We start from the raw sequence: 15,400 nt of genomic DNA, 5'->3' as shown, positions 1-15,400 counted from the left end.
TTGTTTTCATGCTGCTGCTAGTTGAATCCTGCAGTAGCACAGACAGCAGCACCAGGAGCGAGGCGTGTTTACATATCCCCGTGCAGAAAAATGTCTTTTAAGACTGTGGGCACCGTGCTGACACGGACACTGTGGGCCCGGGGCAACAGGACCCCTCCACTCGCCAGATCCCCACGCGTGAACAGACTGTCCACCTCGTGCAGGGCGCTCGCAGGCTCGAAGCAAATAGGGAAAAACAAGGGGCAAAGTTGCAGCTCGGACACGGACAGGCCGAGCGGCGGAGACGCGCCGTCATCCAGCGAGCCGCCGCACAAATGCGCCAGCGGGGAGAAGAAGAGGCAGAAGGAGACCGGGGGCGCCCCGGGCGCCAGCGGCGTCAGGAGACGCTCGTTCACGTCCAACGCGGCGCCCATGGACCAGACGTCGTTCCTCTGGAGTCGTTACAACGACCTGAAGCGGCTGGTTTACGGTAAGCACAGGATCCCCCCTTTGTCCTCGTAACCCCCACCCCACCCCACGGAAAGCAGGCACCCCCTTTTCCACGTCACCAGGCAAATGAAGATGTTCATCTGTAGCCAGCGAGGACATTTTGTACGTTTGAGGATTCCCCTATTGCGTCCTCATTTCGCAGATTTATTCTCGTTCATAAGTGCAGCTGGTCACTTCTGAGCTGAAGTTGTTTTCAACGAGTCAGCATTTATTTTCTACCGTCACAGATCAACTAAAACAGTCACTTTGTGTTGTAGTTTATCCACATTTGTGCAATACTTGAACCACTAGCCATCAGTCAATATTACTGAGTATTTATTTAGTAACAATGCTTGGTTGACTTCTGCCTGCAGAATCTGTGTTTTAAACCACTGGCACTCTGCAGGACTCCATTCCTTTTGGATTCATTTCTGGAAACTCCCAACAATTTTTATTCCTACAAGCGCATCATCCCAACTGTGTTCAGTTGGATAATAATGAAAAATGAATTAGATTTATGCGTTTAAGATCAATTATTTATTGTTATGTGTGTGGTAGCCTCCCTGCACAATGAAATTCTTTGTTTACTGTGTGCATTTGCTTTAATGCATGAATTTGGATAATATTGTAGTCCCTCAATTTTCTGTTGGATTTAAATTTTCTACCTCTGTGACCTCTATACTTCATAGTTTACGTCTCTTTTATTTATTAACCAAAACGTTGTTATCTGTAGCATATAGGCATCAGGTTGGTGTTATGGAAAGAAAACTTACATCTTCACAGCTGATGCAATTAGAAGTTCTGTCCAACAAGAGATTTAGTTGGTTTTCTGCGGCCAAGCTGTAACCCTGTGTGTTGCTGAGCAGTTCCAGCCAGCTGGATGAATAAAAGTCTCGTGCACTTTCTCCTTACAAGTCAGACACTTTCGACTGTTTGGAAATATTTTGCTCCCTGACAAAACATGAGAAACTGTGAGGTTGAAATTACAGGAGCGCCACCTGCCACTGGTCAGCTGTTGATTAGCTGAATGCATGGAAGAAGGGAAGACCTGCAACAAAAATATTGAGTTTGAATAGGAATGTCTGGATTAATGTTTCATGATTTTGACTTAATTTTGTCCTTAATTCTGAACTGTATTACAAGGTTTCCCCCAGAAAACTTGCCAAGCTCGGTGGCTAGCTGCTTCATTCAGAAGCCTGTCGTGTTTTTGAGTTAAAAAATGTTAAAAAATTGGCAGGAAATTTTAAAATATCATTTGATAATCATGTTTTATTAAAAGATGGGAAGATCAATGGCTGAACACTAACTATAAAGTCTTAAAAAACGCTAACAATTTAAAAAACATTTAAATAAATAAGCAATGGTTTGTTTTATAAGCCTGGTGGCCCGCCAGGCTTATAAAACACTAGGAGAAACCCTGGTATTTGATGTTAGAGGCTTATATCTGGGGCGTCAACTTAAATCTGATTACAACACTTTAACCTTAATCAATATCTTCTCTCATAGAAAGCCGCAAGGAACTCTGTTGCTCAAATATTATTTTTAATGTTCTCCGTTACGCAAAGTTGTGCTACTTTGCCTCTTAGCGGTAAAATAGTTTAAAACTTGCACTGTATATTTGCATTACAGGGTTGTTTACATTGGCTTGGCTGCAACTGTTAGCAGATCTGCAAACAAAGTAGAAGTCCAATGCAACAACCCTCTAAAGTAAACAAAACTGCTTAATTACAGTAAAACTCAACAGGAGCATGGCGGCTTTTCTTAGATTTGCTATTCCATCTATAAGGGTTTCATTATTACATTATTGCAGAAATGCTAATGCGGTTTTACATGTATGATTTTAGATTTTCTCTCTGACGTAAACTAATGTGCCTGTAACACTGTTTACAGTGGAACGTGGAAGTACGTACAGTACCAGTACGCCACTGGGTACACTGTGTTTTTCCTGTCTGGGTTCGCTGCCTCTCTGAATGTTGACGCGCACAAAAAAAAAAGAAAAAAAAAAGAAGTTTTCTCAGCCGCCGACTTCTGCTGCAGATTCTCAACTAGAAAGCCAGTCATGCATTCCCTTCATGATTACAGTTTTACAGATTTTTATCTTGTGGATGAATGTCTTTGCGTGAAAAGAGAGGCGCTTTTAGCTGCAGGGCGTCCAGCCAGAGGGTTGCTGAATGCACGCCTGCTGCCCAGCTGCGGCGCTCGTTGAACTGTCCCAGGAGGGAAGGTCATGACCCACTTTCCCACATAGATCTGATGTAGTGTTCGCTGATACAGTGTCAGCGGGGGCATTACCGTCCGAATGCAAACAGATGAATCTGTTCGCATTGTGTCGCGGCTTCTTAACTTGCTGGGCAGGAAGCGGACAAAGCAGAAGTAACCTGCGTTACAAGGCATTCAGGAGTGGCTTTCAGCCGCACATTTCAGTGCACAGAATGTTCTTTTTGGGCTGAATTAGTTTGGTCAAGAGTCAGTTGACATCTGAGAACTGCAGGCAGGTTACGCAATCCCCGCCGAGCTCGCCAGCCCCCGGCTGGAACGAAAACAGCAGCAGGAGAGTTTAACTTCTTTGCTCGCTGCAGAAGTGCAGAATCAGCAGCCGCTGTTAATCCTCGCCTTGCCCACATAATCACAGGGTTTTCTTTCCCTCTTTACTCGAGTCATTGTTGTCCCGTCTGATGTGATGTGTCAGTATTTGAACTCCCATCTGTCTCTCTCTGCTCAGACCTGATCCCTCCCGGTGCGTGTAAAAGCCTGAACTCCTCGGTGATCTACGCCAACAACGAGGTCAGCTTGGAGGAAGTGGACATCTACGGCTTTGACTACGACTACACGTTGGCTCAGTACTCCAACGCGCTCAATGCGCTGATCTACGACACAGCTAAAGGATTCCTGATTGAGCACTTTAAGGTACTGAAATAAAACGAGCAGATTTGTAGAGGAAGGAAAATATGAATAACGCAGGTTTTAAAGTTGAGTTAATTCATGCACTTTGTGTTTCTGCATTGCAGTATCCTGAGGAAATTGCAAAATATGAGTACATTCCCAACTTTACTGTCCGAGGTCTTCACTATGACATCCAAAAGGTGAATATCTTAAATGTACTATTGCAGAAAAATCTGTGTGTATGCAGGTGTTTCTTAAATAGGAATATAATAAAAATATATTTCACTAATTTTTATCATGTAGGTCAGATTCATTATGCATTATTTCAGTTGTTTATTTCTGTTAATTTAGCATGTTTTGTCAATGAAAGACCAGATTTCACAGACATTTACAATATTACTTATAAAAACTGACATTTTCTAAGTGATTATTGCCATGTCATGGCTTCCACAGTCAGGGGAAAAACTGCTGATTTAACAATTCCCCAGAAAAAAATACACAAGAAAGGGAAGGACACGAAAGGGTTAGGGTTATAAAGCACTGGGGGAAACTCGGCGTTAGCGATTGGGTAAAATCTAATCCAATTAAAACAGAGTCCATGCCTCCAGCAAACAATCGTTTCTCAGTACCCTCATCAAGTCCAAAGTAATTTTACACCACGTAAATCTACTATTAAACCAACCTGCACTCTGTTAGCTTAGCAGCAGTAACACAGGCTGATCAGCTTCATGCCTCCATGCTAGATGGACATTTATCGTATTGTTTATCATTTATCATGATAAATGACTTATTATAATAAAAATTTGGATTTATTTTTGTTGCAATAAATTCTAATTAACAATGTTTAAACCCCCTACAAAGCCATCTGTATTGTTGGGATAATTACGGTAGTTTTGCTATTTTCTCCAATGAAAATATCAATAAATATAAATTAATATGAAAATATGATTAAGTTCAGTGACAGTTACTTTTTTTATGCGACTGAAACGTATTACAAATATGAATGTAAGAGCAGTGTTTGTGTTTGTGAAGCTATGATTGCTGCAGACTCAACAATACAGCAACCTAAAAAATGTATAAATAGTTCGTATTGTCACTTTTATCGTTATCACAATACTACCACAAAATATTGGGATGAAATTTGAAGTCCAAATCACCAACTTCTACTCCACACTGCAAAAACACAAAATCCTGCCCAGTATTTTCTAGTTTCTAGTGCAAATATCTTATTACTCTTGAAATAAGATAAATTAACTCAAAAGTAACTTTTCAGTAAGATATATTAATGAAAAAGTACAACTTCTCTTGGCAGATAAATTAACTTACATCTTGTTACAAGTGAATGGAACTAGTAAATTTTAATATTAAGAAATAATTTACTTTAAACAAGCTCTTATATCTTGCTGAAAAGTTCCTCTTGAGTTAGTTTTGTCTTCGATATTTGCACTAGAAACGAGACAAAAGTATTTGGTGAGATTTTGTGGTTTTGCAGTGCATGCTCAGGCTGAGTTTTGGGTTATTATAAGCTGTAAGTCATAATTATCACCACCCTGTTTAATCCACGCAATAGATAACTTTTTTTTAAATTCTCTGTTTGTTCAAATAAAACCCTTTTTCGCTCCTCTGTAGGGACTCCTGATGAAAATCGATGCCTTCCATTACATTGAGCCAGGAACAGTGTACCGGTAGGAGCTGCCGATCTTTTCTATCTAAATAAAACACATTGATTTATTTCTGCTTCCCTGCTGCTCAAGGCAAAACATTGTTTGTTTTGTCAGATAATATTATCCTCTAAACAAAAATGTTGCTGCCCTCAGGGGTCTGAGTCCAGTGTCGGACGATGAGGTCCTTTATCTCTACGGGGGGACTTTCCACGTCCCGCTGTCGCAGGACAGTGGATTCTACGGAAAGGTTAGACGGAGGTTTTTTTTTTAATTTAAAGAATCATGTTTGTTTTCCTCAGCCACATTATTTTAGTTGTGAAACAACTTTTGAGCAATAGCTGGCATGTGTTCCAGTTACTTCACTTTGTTTTTGGATTTTCTCGCCGCTTCTTTCAAGTGTAATCGGTTTAGTGTGGCACTGGGCTCACCATGGTGCAGATTCTGCAGGAAAATAACGATAATAATCTCATCTGGCCACGGCTAAACAAGCAGAGGATGCAATCTGGCGGTGTTCTCAGATATTGGACAGCCTGGAGCATTGCATAAGACCAAATCCTAACTTTGGGGATCTTGTTTATCCCATTGGCGTGATGAATCAGCTGGAAAGCAGCGTTCCCGTCTCTGAAGCACTCCCTGGAAAGATTTCCTGTGTTCTTGATTTCCTCCGACTTGCACGCAGTCAGGAAAGGCAGAAATCTTTACTGGACGTGGAAGTTGAGCCAACATGAGTCCAATTATGTGTGAAATGTTGGGTTAGGTTGGCATTATTTCTTTGGGCAGACATTTTAAATCCAACTTTTTCCTAAATAAACCTAAGCAGAAAAGTTTTTGTGCGGCTGTAATCTCATTGCCTTTGTTTACAACGAGGCCTAATAGTGGCTAATACTGTTATGTTAATCCATTTTGGGCTGAATCGAGTAATCAGATCAATCGTAATGAGTTGATTATTCAAATAATTGTCAACTAATTTAGTAATCAATTAAACGTTAACTGGACTATATAGTTAACACATAGCAAAAGGACAGTTGATGAAAGAACAACTTGATTAAGCCAAAACTGTACAAAAAATAAAAACATTTTGCATTTAAAATGGAAAAAACAAAATTGTCTGTAAATATTTTCTACCTAGAACTCATGAAGTAACAATTTTAGCTTCACCAGGTGACATATCACCTGTGGTATCCAGTTATTAATCAATTAATCCAATGAATCAACAAATCAGACCTACGGTGTACTGATTCAAGCAGAAAGTGCTTATTTTTTTAGCTACAGATTCATCCTTTGCTAGAAATTATTAAGCGTATGCTAAAAGAATGCTACATTGTTGCATTTTAAGCAATTAAATGTTTAGTTTTTTATTTAAAAAAAGGATTCATATGTTTTATTTGAATCTTTTAAAGTACTTCTAATATTGCATAAAAAGGTTGACATGGTTAAATGAAATATCTGCTGAATGTGCCAATTTTATTTATTTGATTAATCGCCATAATATTTGACTATTAAAATAGTTGCTAGCTGGAACCCTAAATTGATAAAAAAAAAAAAAAAAAGGATTATGGATGCACAATATTGGATTTTTGGTCGATATCCGATATGCCGACATACTAAAACTCATTTGGCCAATAACCGATATCAATATTAATATTTTTTCCTATATCTACTTACCAAAACTACATGTCTGTCTTTACTGTGGAATTAAAATTCTGCATTCTCTTTGTCAGTTTAGCCTGCTGCCTAATGCAAATGCTAAAAAGGACGCTGGAAATGATGCAACACTTTCAACTTGCACTTTAATTTCAAATTTATTCATGACATTTGCTCTCTAAGACAATGACAACACTGCTGCAGGCATCATTGTCACTGGTTTGTCATATAAAAAAACCCAGCGTATATTCTTCTATTCTATTTTGACAGAATATCCGATGTAAAATTTTACAGCTAACATCGGCCGATAATATCGTGCGTCCCTAAAATAAATAATAACTTCTTCCTGTTCGCAGGGACCGAAGGTGAAGCAGTTCATGGACATCTTCTCCATCCCAGAGATGACCCTCCTGGCCGTCGCCAACGACTTCTTCATTACCAACGACATCGAGTACGACCCGGTTCACCTCTTCAAAGATGTTTCTGTGAGTTCCTCTGCGTTTCCTCAGCATGTAGTTCATTCAGTGCTGGCAGCGAGCGCAGCGCAGCGCAGGGCAGAGTGTGTATGTGACTGTTTTCACATCCAGTCCCGTAAACCTTCAGCTGGAGGCTCAGGAATCTGCTGAGCTGTGGCAACATTCACGAGCAAAGCCAAGAACAATCAGTGCTTTTCCTCTTTAGCTACAAACGTGTCATTTTCCGGGAACACCCGGGGAAAATCTATAAAAAAAAAGCTCACTGAAGGATTCCTAAATGTAACGCTCTGAATCCCAAAATCAGCTTGTTTTAAAGTTTAATATAGTTCTTACATTAAGTAATAATATCCGTTGGACCTTTTTCACATTTCGTCTCGTTACAACCACACACCAATGTTGAAAGGAAGGTCAAAGGTCATGTTTGAAGTTTGCCATAAGACATACAGGAGACACAGGAAGCATGTAGAAGATGGTCTCCTTCCAAAATGGAGCCTTTTTACACTTTGAGGTCAAAAACTAAACGTCACCTTGAACACAACAGTGAAACATTACGAGAATATCCAGAATATTACAACTTTATTCTCGTAATATTAAGACTTTATTTTCAAAATAATATGACTTTATTCTTGTATGACTTTGTTCTTCGAATTATTTTCTTTATTCTCTTTGACTTTTTTGTAATTTTATGACTATATTCTCATGTTGTTATGACTTTATTCGTGTAATATTGTGACTTTATCCTCTTAAATTTAAGGCTTTATTTTTGTACGACTCTATTCTCAAACTATTATGACTTTATTTTTTTTGTATTATGACTATTTTGTAATTTTATGACTTTATTCTCATATTGTTATAACTTTATTCACGTAATATCTCTATTCTCTTAATTTTATGACTTTATTCTTGTACATTTTTATTCTCAAAATATGACTTTGTTCTTATAATTTCATGACTTCAAATCAAAATTTATTTCAGTGCTTTACATCATAAAAGCACAAAAACACAGTCATGCCGTACTAAAAAAAGATTAAATAAAATTATAATACAACGACAATAAAGTCGAAAAAGAATAAAGTAAATGTAAAGTTTCAATTGTTGATTCTGTATTGCTCTTAATATCCTTTTGTAATCTGAGATAAAATCCAAACAAATTGTACTCAGATTTGTATTTTTAATGCAAAAAACTTAAAGGTGTAAATACTTTTGCAAGGTGAATATGCAAAGAATATAAACAAATTTGTTTTTACACTGTAGGAAGCAATTGGCATGGTTCATCTCAAAGGTTACATGTACAAGTGGATCATGCAAGACCTTGGTAAGAAGCAACTTCCTCTCTTTTCTGCTTTAGTTCTTAACCTGCATGTTGCTGCACAAACTCAGCCACACTTTGCATCGTTTTCTCTCACAGACAAGTTTATTCTGAGAAAGGAAGAGACGGACGCTGTCCTTCATCGGTTGGTCAGTCAGGGGAAGAAGCTGTTCCTCATCACCAACAGTCCCTTCAGCTTTGTGTAAGTCTGAGCCCTGGGAGGTCTCCGTCTGCTGCAGTTCAATCTGACTCACAGGAAAGGAAATGCTAAAAAAAAAGAAAAGCCATATTGCAAGTTGTTATGCTGTATTTTTCCTCTCTGTGTAGGGATAAAGGAATGACGCACATGGTGGGGAAAAACTGGAGAGACTTCTTTGATGTTGTTATCGTGCAGGCAGATAAACCTCACTTCTTCACCGACTGTATCAAGTAAGTAACTGCTATTTTTTAATGTTTATTGGGAAAGTAGTGATTAAAAGTAAACTTTTTTCATATTTTGCCACATTGTGGCCTCGAACCGGCTACATTTATACGAAACCGCTGCCAGGAAACTCCTGGTATTTTCGGATGTTTTTAATTCGGAAAAGCTTCCACGTTTAAACGGCGCCATCTTGCGTCAGCTGTAGTTGTTATGCTGGCCACGAGATGGCGCCGTCATCTAAAAATATCACCAATCGCGCATGCGCTTTGCTTTTGACCCTTAGCTTCTTAGCTTACACCTCATTAGCTTACGCCTCATTGAAAACAATAACGCGTCTCCCTCTCCCATGAATGATAGAACATATATATTCCTTATCAGAAATTACTACAGAAAAGTTTCATTAAGAGGCTTGGTTTCAAAAAGAGCCGGTTTTATAAGAAGTTTCCTAAGAAATTCTTCTCCGATGTAACGGGACTCACATCGGATCCGACCATTTTCATGGCGCTTCGGATCAATTTTTTGGTAAAGCGACTCGCATAAGTTTAATAGACAGCTGCTGGTAAAAGGAAAGAAAGAAAGAAAACTCTAAAATTAATAAATAAACCTGGTCTTGTGTTTGTTTTTCAATCGCCAAGAAAATCATAATTTTTTTCCCCAACTTTCGTCATTGTTCACTTCAGCCTGACAAATATCATTCACCGTTTTCCAACACATTCTGTGTATTTATAACTTTTTTATTACTGATATAGAAGGATGGAAGCTAGCTGATAACAATGCAAACAAAAAAAAAAATTTGATCTCTTTCTTTTCCATACTTGTGTAAGTTTTTGTAAAGAAAAATATAATGTAATGTATTAACGTTTATAGAACCTAAACAAACGAGCATTAAATCCACAAAACTGAAAGAGAACATGCAAAACACTCAAATCTGTTTTCTGCTGCTCGGCGTTTAGTTTCAGAATATGATCTCAGCAACATGTTTTTGTTTCAGACCTTTCAGGCGCTTGGATAATAACGGAGACCTGCGGTGGGAAAAGATCAACCGTTTGGACAAAGGGCAGATCTATAAACAGGTTAGTAATACGTGTCTGTGTGCGGTTTTTCACTCTGGGTGTGTTACAAGATGCTGCAGCTGCATGTCTGTAAGTGAACTTGTTGTGTTTTGTTTTTCAGGGTAACTTGTTTGACTTCCTCAGACTGACCGGATGGCGAGGATCAAAGGTTCTTTACTTTGGAGATCATCTTTATAGCGACTTGGCTGTGAGTATGGAAGCTTGTTGATTTTTTTTTTTTTCCCCTCAGTAAAAGTTTACATTATGACTAAGCATTAGGGGAAACATGACTCAGTTCCTCTGTTCAATTTATCCGGTGGCGTCAGCGTGTGATTAAAGCAAAGTTGGAAATTTCATTGGAACATTTGCTGATGAGTCTTGACGACGTGACCTGGAGAAAATAAAGAACTTTTTTTTATTTAACGTTGCTCTGAAGAAGATTTTTGTACATTTTGGTTAGTTTTGTGCAGTTTTTAAATTTTTTTTTTTTACAGATTTTACTAGCAATTTAAGCATTAAACTGTATCTCTGGACAATTATGTTTTTATTCTTTGACTAAATGAGAAATTAAAATATTCAGATTGTTTATTTTTATCTGCACCTTTAGAGTTCTTGCAATGTTAATGAAGTATTACAAGGTTTCAGTCTCATTTTAAGTCTGCATAATGAGAAGAAATAAGAGAATGGAACATTATTTGTATGTCCAGGTTTTAATTTCTTATTAAAATGTTTAAAATGAGTGGATATGAACAGATCAAACCTCAGACCTGCACCTTGGACAGGATCAGCATTATATCAGTTGTTTCATTATCTACTGTGGCAAATCTAGAGCTTGACATCTTAGATTCAACAAACCAGAAGTACAAGCATGCGACTGTAGATGTTTCATGGTCAGATGCTGTGCATTTGATGAAACAGATAAAGACATCGATCAACATCATTTTGGTTTTTAATGCCACTTAAATCTTTAAACCTGAAGCAGCAGGGCTGATAAAATAAAGAAATCAATTTTATGCTCTATATGTCTTTAGTTATCTCTCCGCCTTTGTTGCTTTTCTTTATTATTCAGAGTTAATTATTTATTGTGGATAAAACTTCTCTGCACTGTTGCTTCTCCCCAATGAAAAACAAACATTTTAAAGTACCTCTGCTCACAGCCAGATAAGAAAACTGAAAGTTCATCCAACCTTTCTGTCTTTTTTTTTTGTTGCAGGATCTGATGTTGCGACACGGCTGGCGCACCGCAGCCATCGTCCCAGAACTGGAGCACGAAACCAAAATAGTGAGCGCGCAGCGCTACGCTGTGACCCTCACCTGGCTGCAGGCCCTGACCGGCCTGATGGAGCGGCTTCAGGTGAGCAGTCAACACCCAGTTCGCTCAGATTTGTAATGTTTTTACAAGCACGATTCAGTTGACTAAACACAAATCTCCATCACCTGTTGAGCCGCTTTTGAACCCGCGCAGACATTTCCAGACAGCGAGGCCAAAGATTTTTTTACAGTAAAATCTTCTTAATCAAATAAGCGGTATTTGCTTTGAATCTTTACGAAATAACGAGCCAGGAAGTTCTAGCATTTAAATCTGAATACAAAAGCTTTCCTCTTTTAAAAGGCAAAAAAAAGCACCTTTTTTCCAGAATGAGACATTCTTTTTTTCTCTCAACTAACAGGAAGCCAAACTGCTCTCAGCAACTATAACAAAGCTATAATCTGCACCCTAGTAGGGCTTGGCTTCTGAACAGGTCTGTCTGCTGTCTAAACTTGTCCACAACAAGGAACGTGCTGAGCATTGTTAAACGAAATAACCTCAAACGCTTCGTCACTCAATTTGACTTACTGTTCTTTATGTATTGAAGTAGTTTATATGTAGACACCTGCCAGTATTAGTAATGTTTTAGGACTGCAGGAGACCTTGATGGCAGCAAAGGGCTCATCACTAGTCTGCATTTACAGCAAGAAGAATTGGACAAAATAACAATAATCACGTATTTTTTTTTTTAGGATCTTTGATTTATGGGTGTTATTTTCTTCCATAAAATAACACAACCTTTGTATGTTGATTTTTTTAAAGCATTTATTTAAATTTGCACTCTCTGAAATATGTGTGTTAAACTCAAGGTCCGTGGGCCAAATCTGGCCCGCCGTGGCTTTTTATGTGGCCCTCTTGACTCCCAAGTTACATCAATAAGTCCTTCCAGTTTTTCACAAATCTGCAAAATCAACAGATGACCCACATTTTTCTGATTTTACTGCAAAATTTTCTCAAAATTGGCCAAAAATATTAGATTTAATAGACTGCTGGCTCAGCCTTACTTAATGTCAAGTACTTCTATAAAAAAAATTCACATTTAACATTATATATTGGCACAAATAGTGTAAAACATTCTTACAAATATTTCTAAATTAACACCACAAAATAGTCCTGAATGGACTGATCAGTGTGAAAAGATGTTTAACATTATTTCATTTTAAGAAAAACTTATTGAATGCAGAAATAAACAGATGTTTATTGATATTTAACATTTAATGGGTTTTATTTATACATTCTGGCACAACCGGCCCTTTAAGAAGATTACTGTTTGTAATATGGCCCAAATAAAAATGAGTCTGACACATCCAACCTTTCCATCAGATCCGGTTTTATAGCAAAAGTTGCAAATTTTCACAAAAACGGACTTTTTGAGCTTTTCATAACCAAAGCTGTGCACCGATTTCTCTCTGAAGTGAAGACCTAACGCATGTGGCAGCAGTAAAGGAGAAGAAGCAATGCCGAGTAAAATTAGACAGACACAGAGTCATGAAGTACTTATTAGGAAGCCGCCACACACAAGTGACCTCTGTCACCTTTCCTTATGGAGGAAATGCCTTCAGAGACAAAACTTCAGTTTACATGCCTCTGCAGGATCATGTGGAACCTTTTGAGCTCCACATTCAGCAACTGTTTGCATTTTTTATCTTTAACTAAAGATGAGATAACACTTTTCTCATGACAGAAATAATCATTGCCGAACTGCCTCAGTCTGATGTTTGAATGCATCTGTAATATTTCAGACACACCGTGACCCAGCCTCCAAAAAGGTTTTTCTGGAATGGCAGAAAGAAAGAGAAGAACTGCGGTGAGTCTCTAAACTTGCCTTTTAGTCCAAAGCTCCACCCAGTAAACCCACTGACCTCTGACAGTCTACACAGTGCTTCCTGTTGCCAAGTGCAGCCCCTATACAAAACAATCCTTTCTATAGCCTTTTGTGTCACCCTATACATCTAGTCTGCTCTGTGACGTCTGCATGCAAAGTAATGTCGTGCTACAAGCATAAACTGAAAGTTTTTGGCCTCTTTACTCCATTCTGATTACTGCTTAGCTTTCAGGAGTTGTTCGTTTATGTGGCCAGTCATTTCTTTATAGGTTTCCACTTTCCCTTGCAGCTTGTTCATTAATGTTCTTGAATAAAACACTCAGACTTTATTAGCCTAATTGAGTAACTTCTGAATTTAGTGACTGCATAATAAAAAGGGACCCAACTACACTTTTCCTATTAAAATAGCATGTGATTATTGTGCATGATCATGTTTTTTGAATGTTTTTCTTGACTTCAAGTCTATAAATATGGAAGTTTTAAAAAAAAGTGTTTCAGAAAATGTTTCAAACTATGTCTGAAGAACCTCAATTTTCCAAGTTTTCATATTCAAGAAGATTTAAAAGTAGTGATTTTGTTCCAGATATTAAATATATTATTATACATCATTGCAAAAAGTAGGCTACATACTAGCTTGGTTTTATCTAAACATGCGGGGGTTTTTTTAAAGCGAAATTTGCGCTGTGGACTAGCTAACCCTATGTAGGAGAGAGGCTTTTAGGTCAAAATAGGTAACGGATTTAATCTGCCTTATACAACATTAACGTTTAAACTTTTCAGATTAATCACACGCCCTATTAAAAAGATAAACAAGTAGGAAATGTCTTTAAAGGCGAGTATAAGCATGTATTTGTATTAACTTCTCTTACTAATTTGTATCCCTCAGGGTGATGACGAAGAACCTGTTCAACCCTCAGTTTGGCAGCATCTTCAGAACATGCCACAACCCCACCTACTTCTCCAGACGCCTCAGCCGATTCTCAGACATCTACATGGCTTCTCTCAGCTGCCTGCTGAACTACGACCCCTCGTACACCTTCTACCCCCGCCGCACGCCCCTCCAGCACGAAGCCCCCCTGTGGATGGATCAGCTGTGCACCGGCTGCATGAAGACGCCCCACATCGATGACATGGCCAGCATTCGATGAGAGCTGTGCTCTCCCCACTGGCTCTTTGGACACATTTTAGGTCAAAAGTGGCAAACACTTGAGGTAGCCGGAGCATTTAGTTCCTTTTAACAGGGTCTGTTTTTATCCAAGAAGGTGCTGCACAATTCCTTCCACTGGACACTGCTCACTCGTAGAGGAAACCTCCTCACTGGGTCCACTGGAGGGCGCTGTAGAGCTACAGTTGACGTGTCAATGAAATGTGGTACAAGATTGACAGAGGATTGGTGAGAATGGGGAAGCTGTTTAATACTAAGCTGCATCGCACAAATAAAGAACTAAAATCTTTTATAATTCTGTGTTTACCTTATTAACCCCAACGTGCTGTACTCTTCGTGTAATTACAGGTGCAGCAATGAACAAAATACCTCACTATGTTGAACATAATCAGTGGCGCATGGAGTGGAAACTAACCGTTTAGTGATTTGCATATGGATTGTGACTTCTTCAATCTGATTGGTCGGTTGGTTGCTAGGCAGCACAGCGTCCGTCCGTTGCTCGCCTGAAGACGACGGCAGAGGCCGAGTACAGCTGCTAAGTCACACTTTAGCGCTGGTGAGTGAAATGTTTCGGAGCGAAGGCTGTGGCTGTTATTAACCTACAGGAGCTGCTGCTGCTAATTTAACCAAAACAGCGACACAAGTCTGGGTCCAACTGTGTTTTTTTTTTTGTTTTTGTTTTTGTTTTGTTTTTTCGCGCTGTCCCGCCTTTCTGGAACCAACTGTGTACTTCCTGTTGCTCTTTTTGTTTTGATGCAGCGTGAGATTTGTTGTGATGGGAGTTATCAATAAATGCATACAGCTAACAGAGTGGTTCATGTTTACTTTTATCCGCATTTTATCGTAGTTATTTTTATACCGACCACGAAAGGTTCCGGATGCTGGCTTGGATGCAAAAGCATGTCAAGATGTTTCACATTAATTATTTTTTTTGAATATTTATAGATATTTTCAGTCATTGTGTATACTTTTGAGACTAGTTAGCAACCTGGTAGTCAAACTGCCTTGAAAACAATATTTCACAAACTACTATTACTATTTCAAAATATAGAACATCTACAAACCTGCCGATAAATTAGGTCTGCACCATATATCGCAAATGTATCGTTATTGCAATAAATCAACTAATAAGTACAGTCCGTTCAGGCTCTCTGTGTAATTAATATAGCTCTTGATACTTAAAG

At 38.6% G+C, this 15,400-nt stretch overlaps 1 protein-coding gene across 1 annotated transcript; it reads left to right on the top strand.

Annotated features, from left to right (window-relative positions):
* On the top strand, window positions 1-15,024 carry nt5dc2 (5'-nucleotidase domain containing 2). The gene is made up of 14 exons (XM_032588915.1): window positions 1-469; window positions 3,191-3,375; window positions 3,477-3,551; window positions 4,981-5,036; window positions 5,169-5,262; window positions 7,016-7,144; window positions 8,390-8,450; window positions 8,544-8,646; window positions 8,772-8,873; window positions 9,857-9,938; window positions 10,039-10,125; window positions 11,131-11,271; window positions 12,969-13,033; window positions 13,938-15,024. Exons 1-14 carry the CDS (start codon window positions 91-93, stop codon window positions 14,197-14,199), a joined length of 1,821 nt encoding a protein of 606 aa, XP_032444806.1. The 5' UTR covers window positions 1-90; the 3' UTR covers window positions 14,200-15,024.
* The last annotated feature ends 376 nt before the right edge of the window (window positions 15,025-15,400 follow it).

This window comes from Xiphophorus hellerii, chromosome 1 (genome assembly GCF_003331165.1).
Source record: "Xiphophorus hellerii strain 12219 chromosome 1, Xiphophorus_hellerii-4.1, whole genome shotgun sequence".
Lineage (NCBI taxonomy): Eukaryota > Metazoa > Chordata > Actinopteri > Cyprinodontiformes > Poeciliidae > Xiphophorus > Xiphophorus hellerii.
Note: the sequence above shows the minus strand (reverse complement) of the source record. Positions and strands in the feature narration are given on the sequence as shown.

Coding starts and splice junctions, on each gene's coding strand:
- nt5dc2 (XM_032588915.1), top strand. CDS start 91: ATGTCTTTTAAGACTGTGGGCACCGTGCTGACACGGACACTGTGGGCC. Junction 3,376..3,476: donor TCCTGATTGAGCACTTTAAG/GTACTGAAATAA, acceptor TCTGCATTGCAG/TATCCTGAGGAAATTGCAAA. Junction 5,263..7,015: donor ACAGTGGATTCTACGGAAAG/GTTAGACGGAGG, acceptor TCCTGTTCGCAG/GGACCGAAGGTGAAGCAGTT.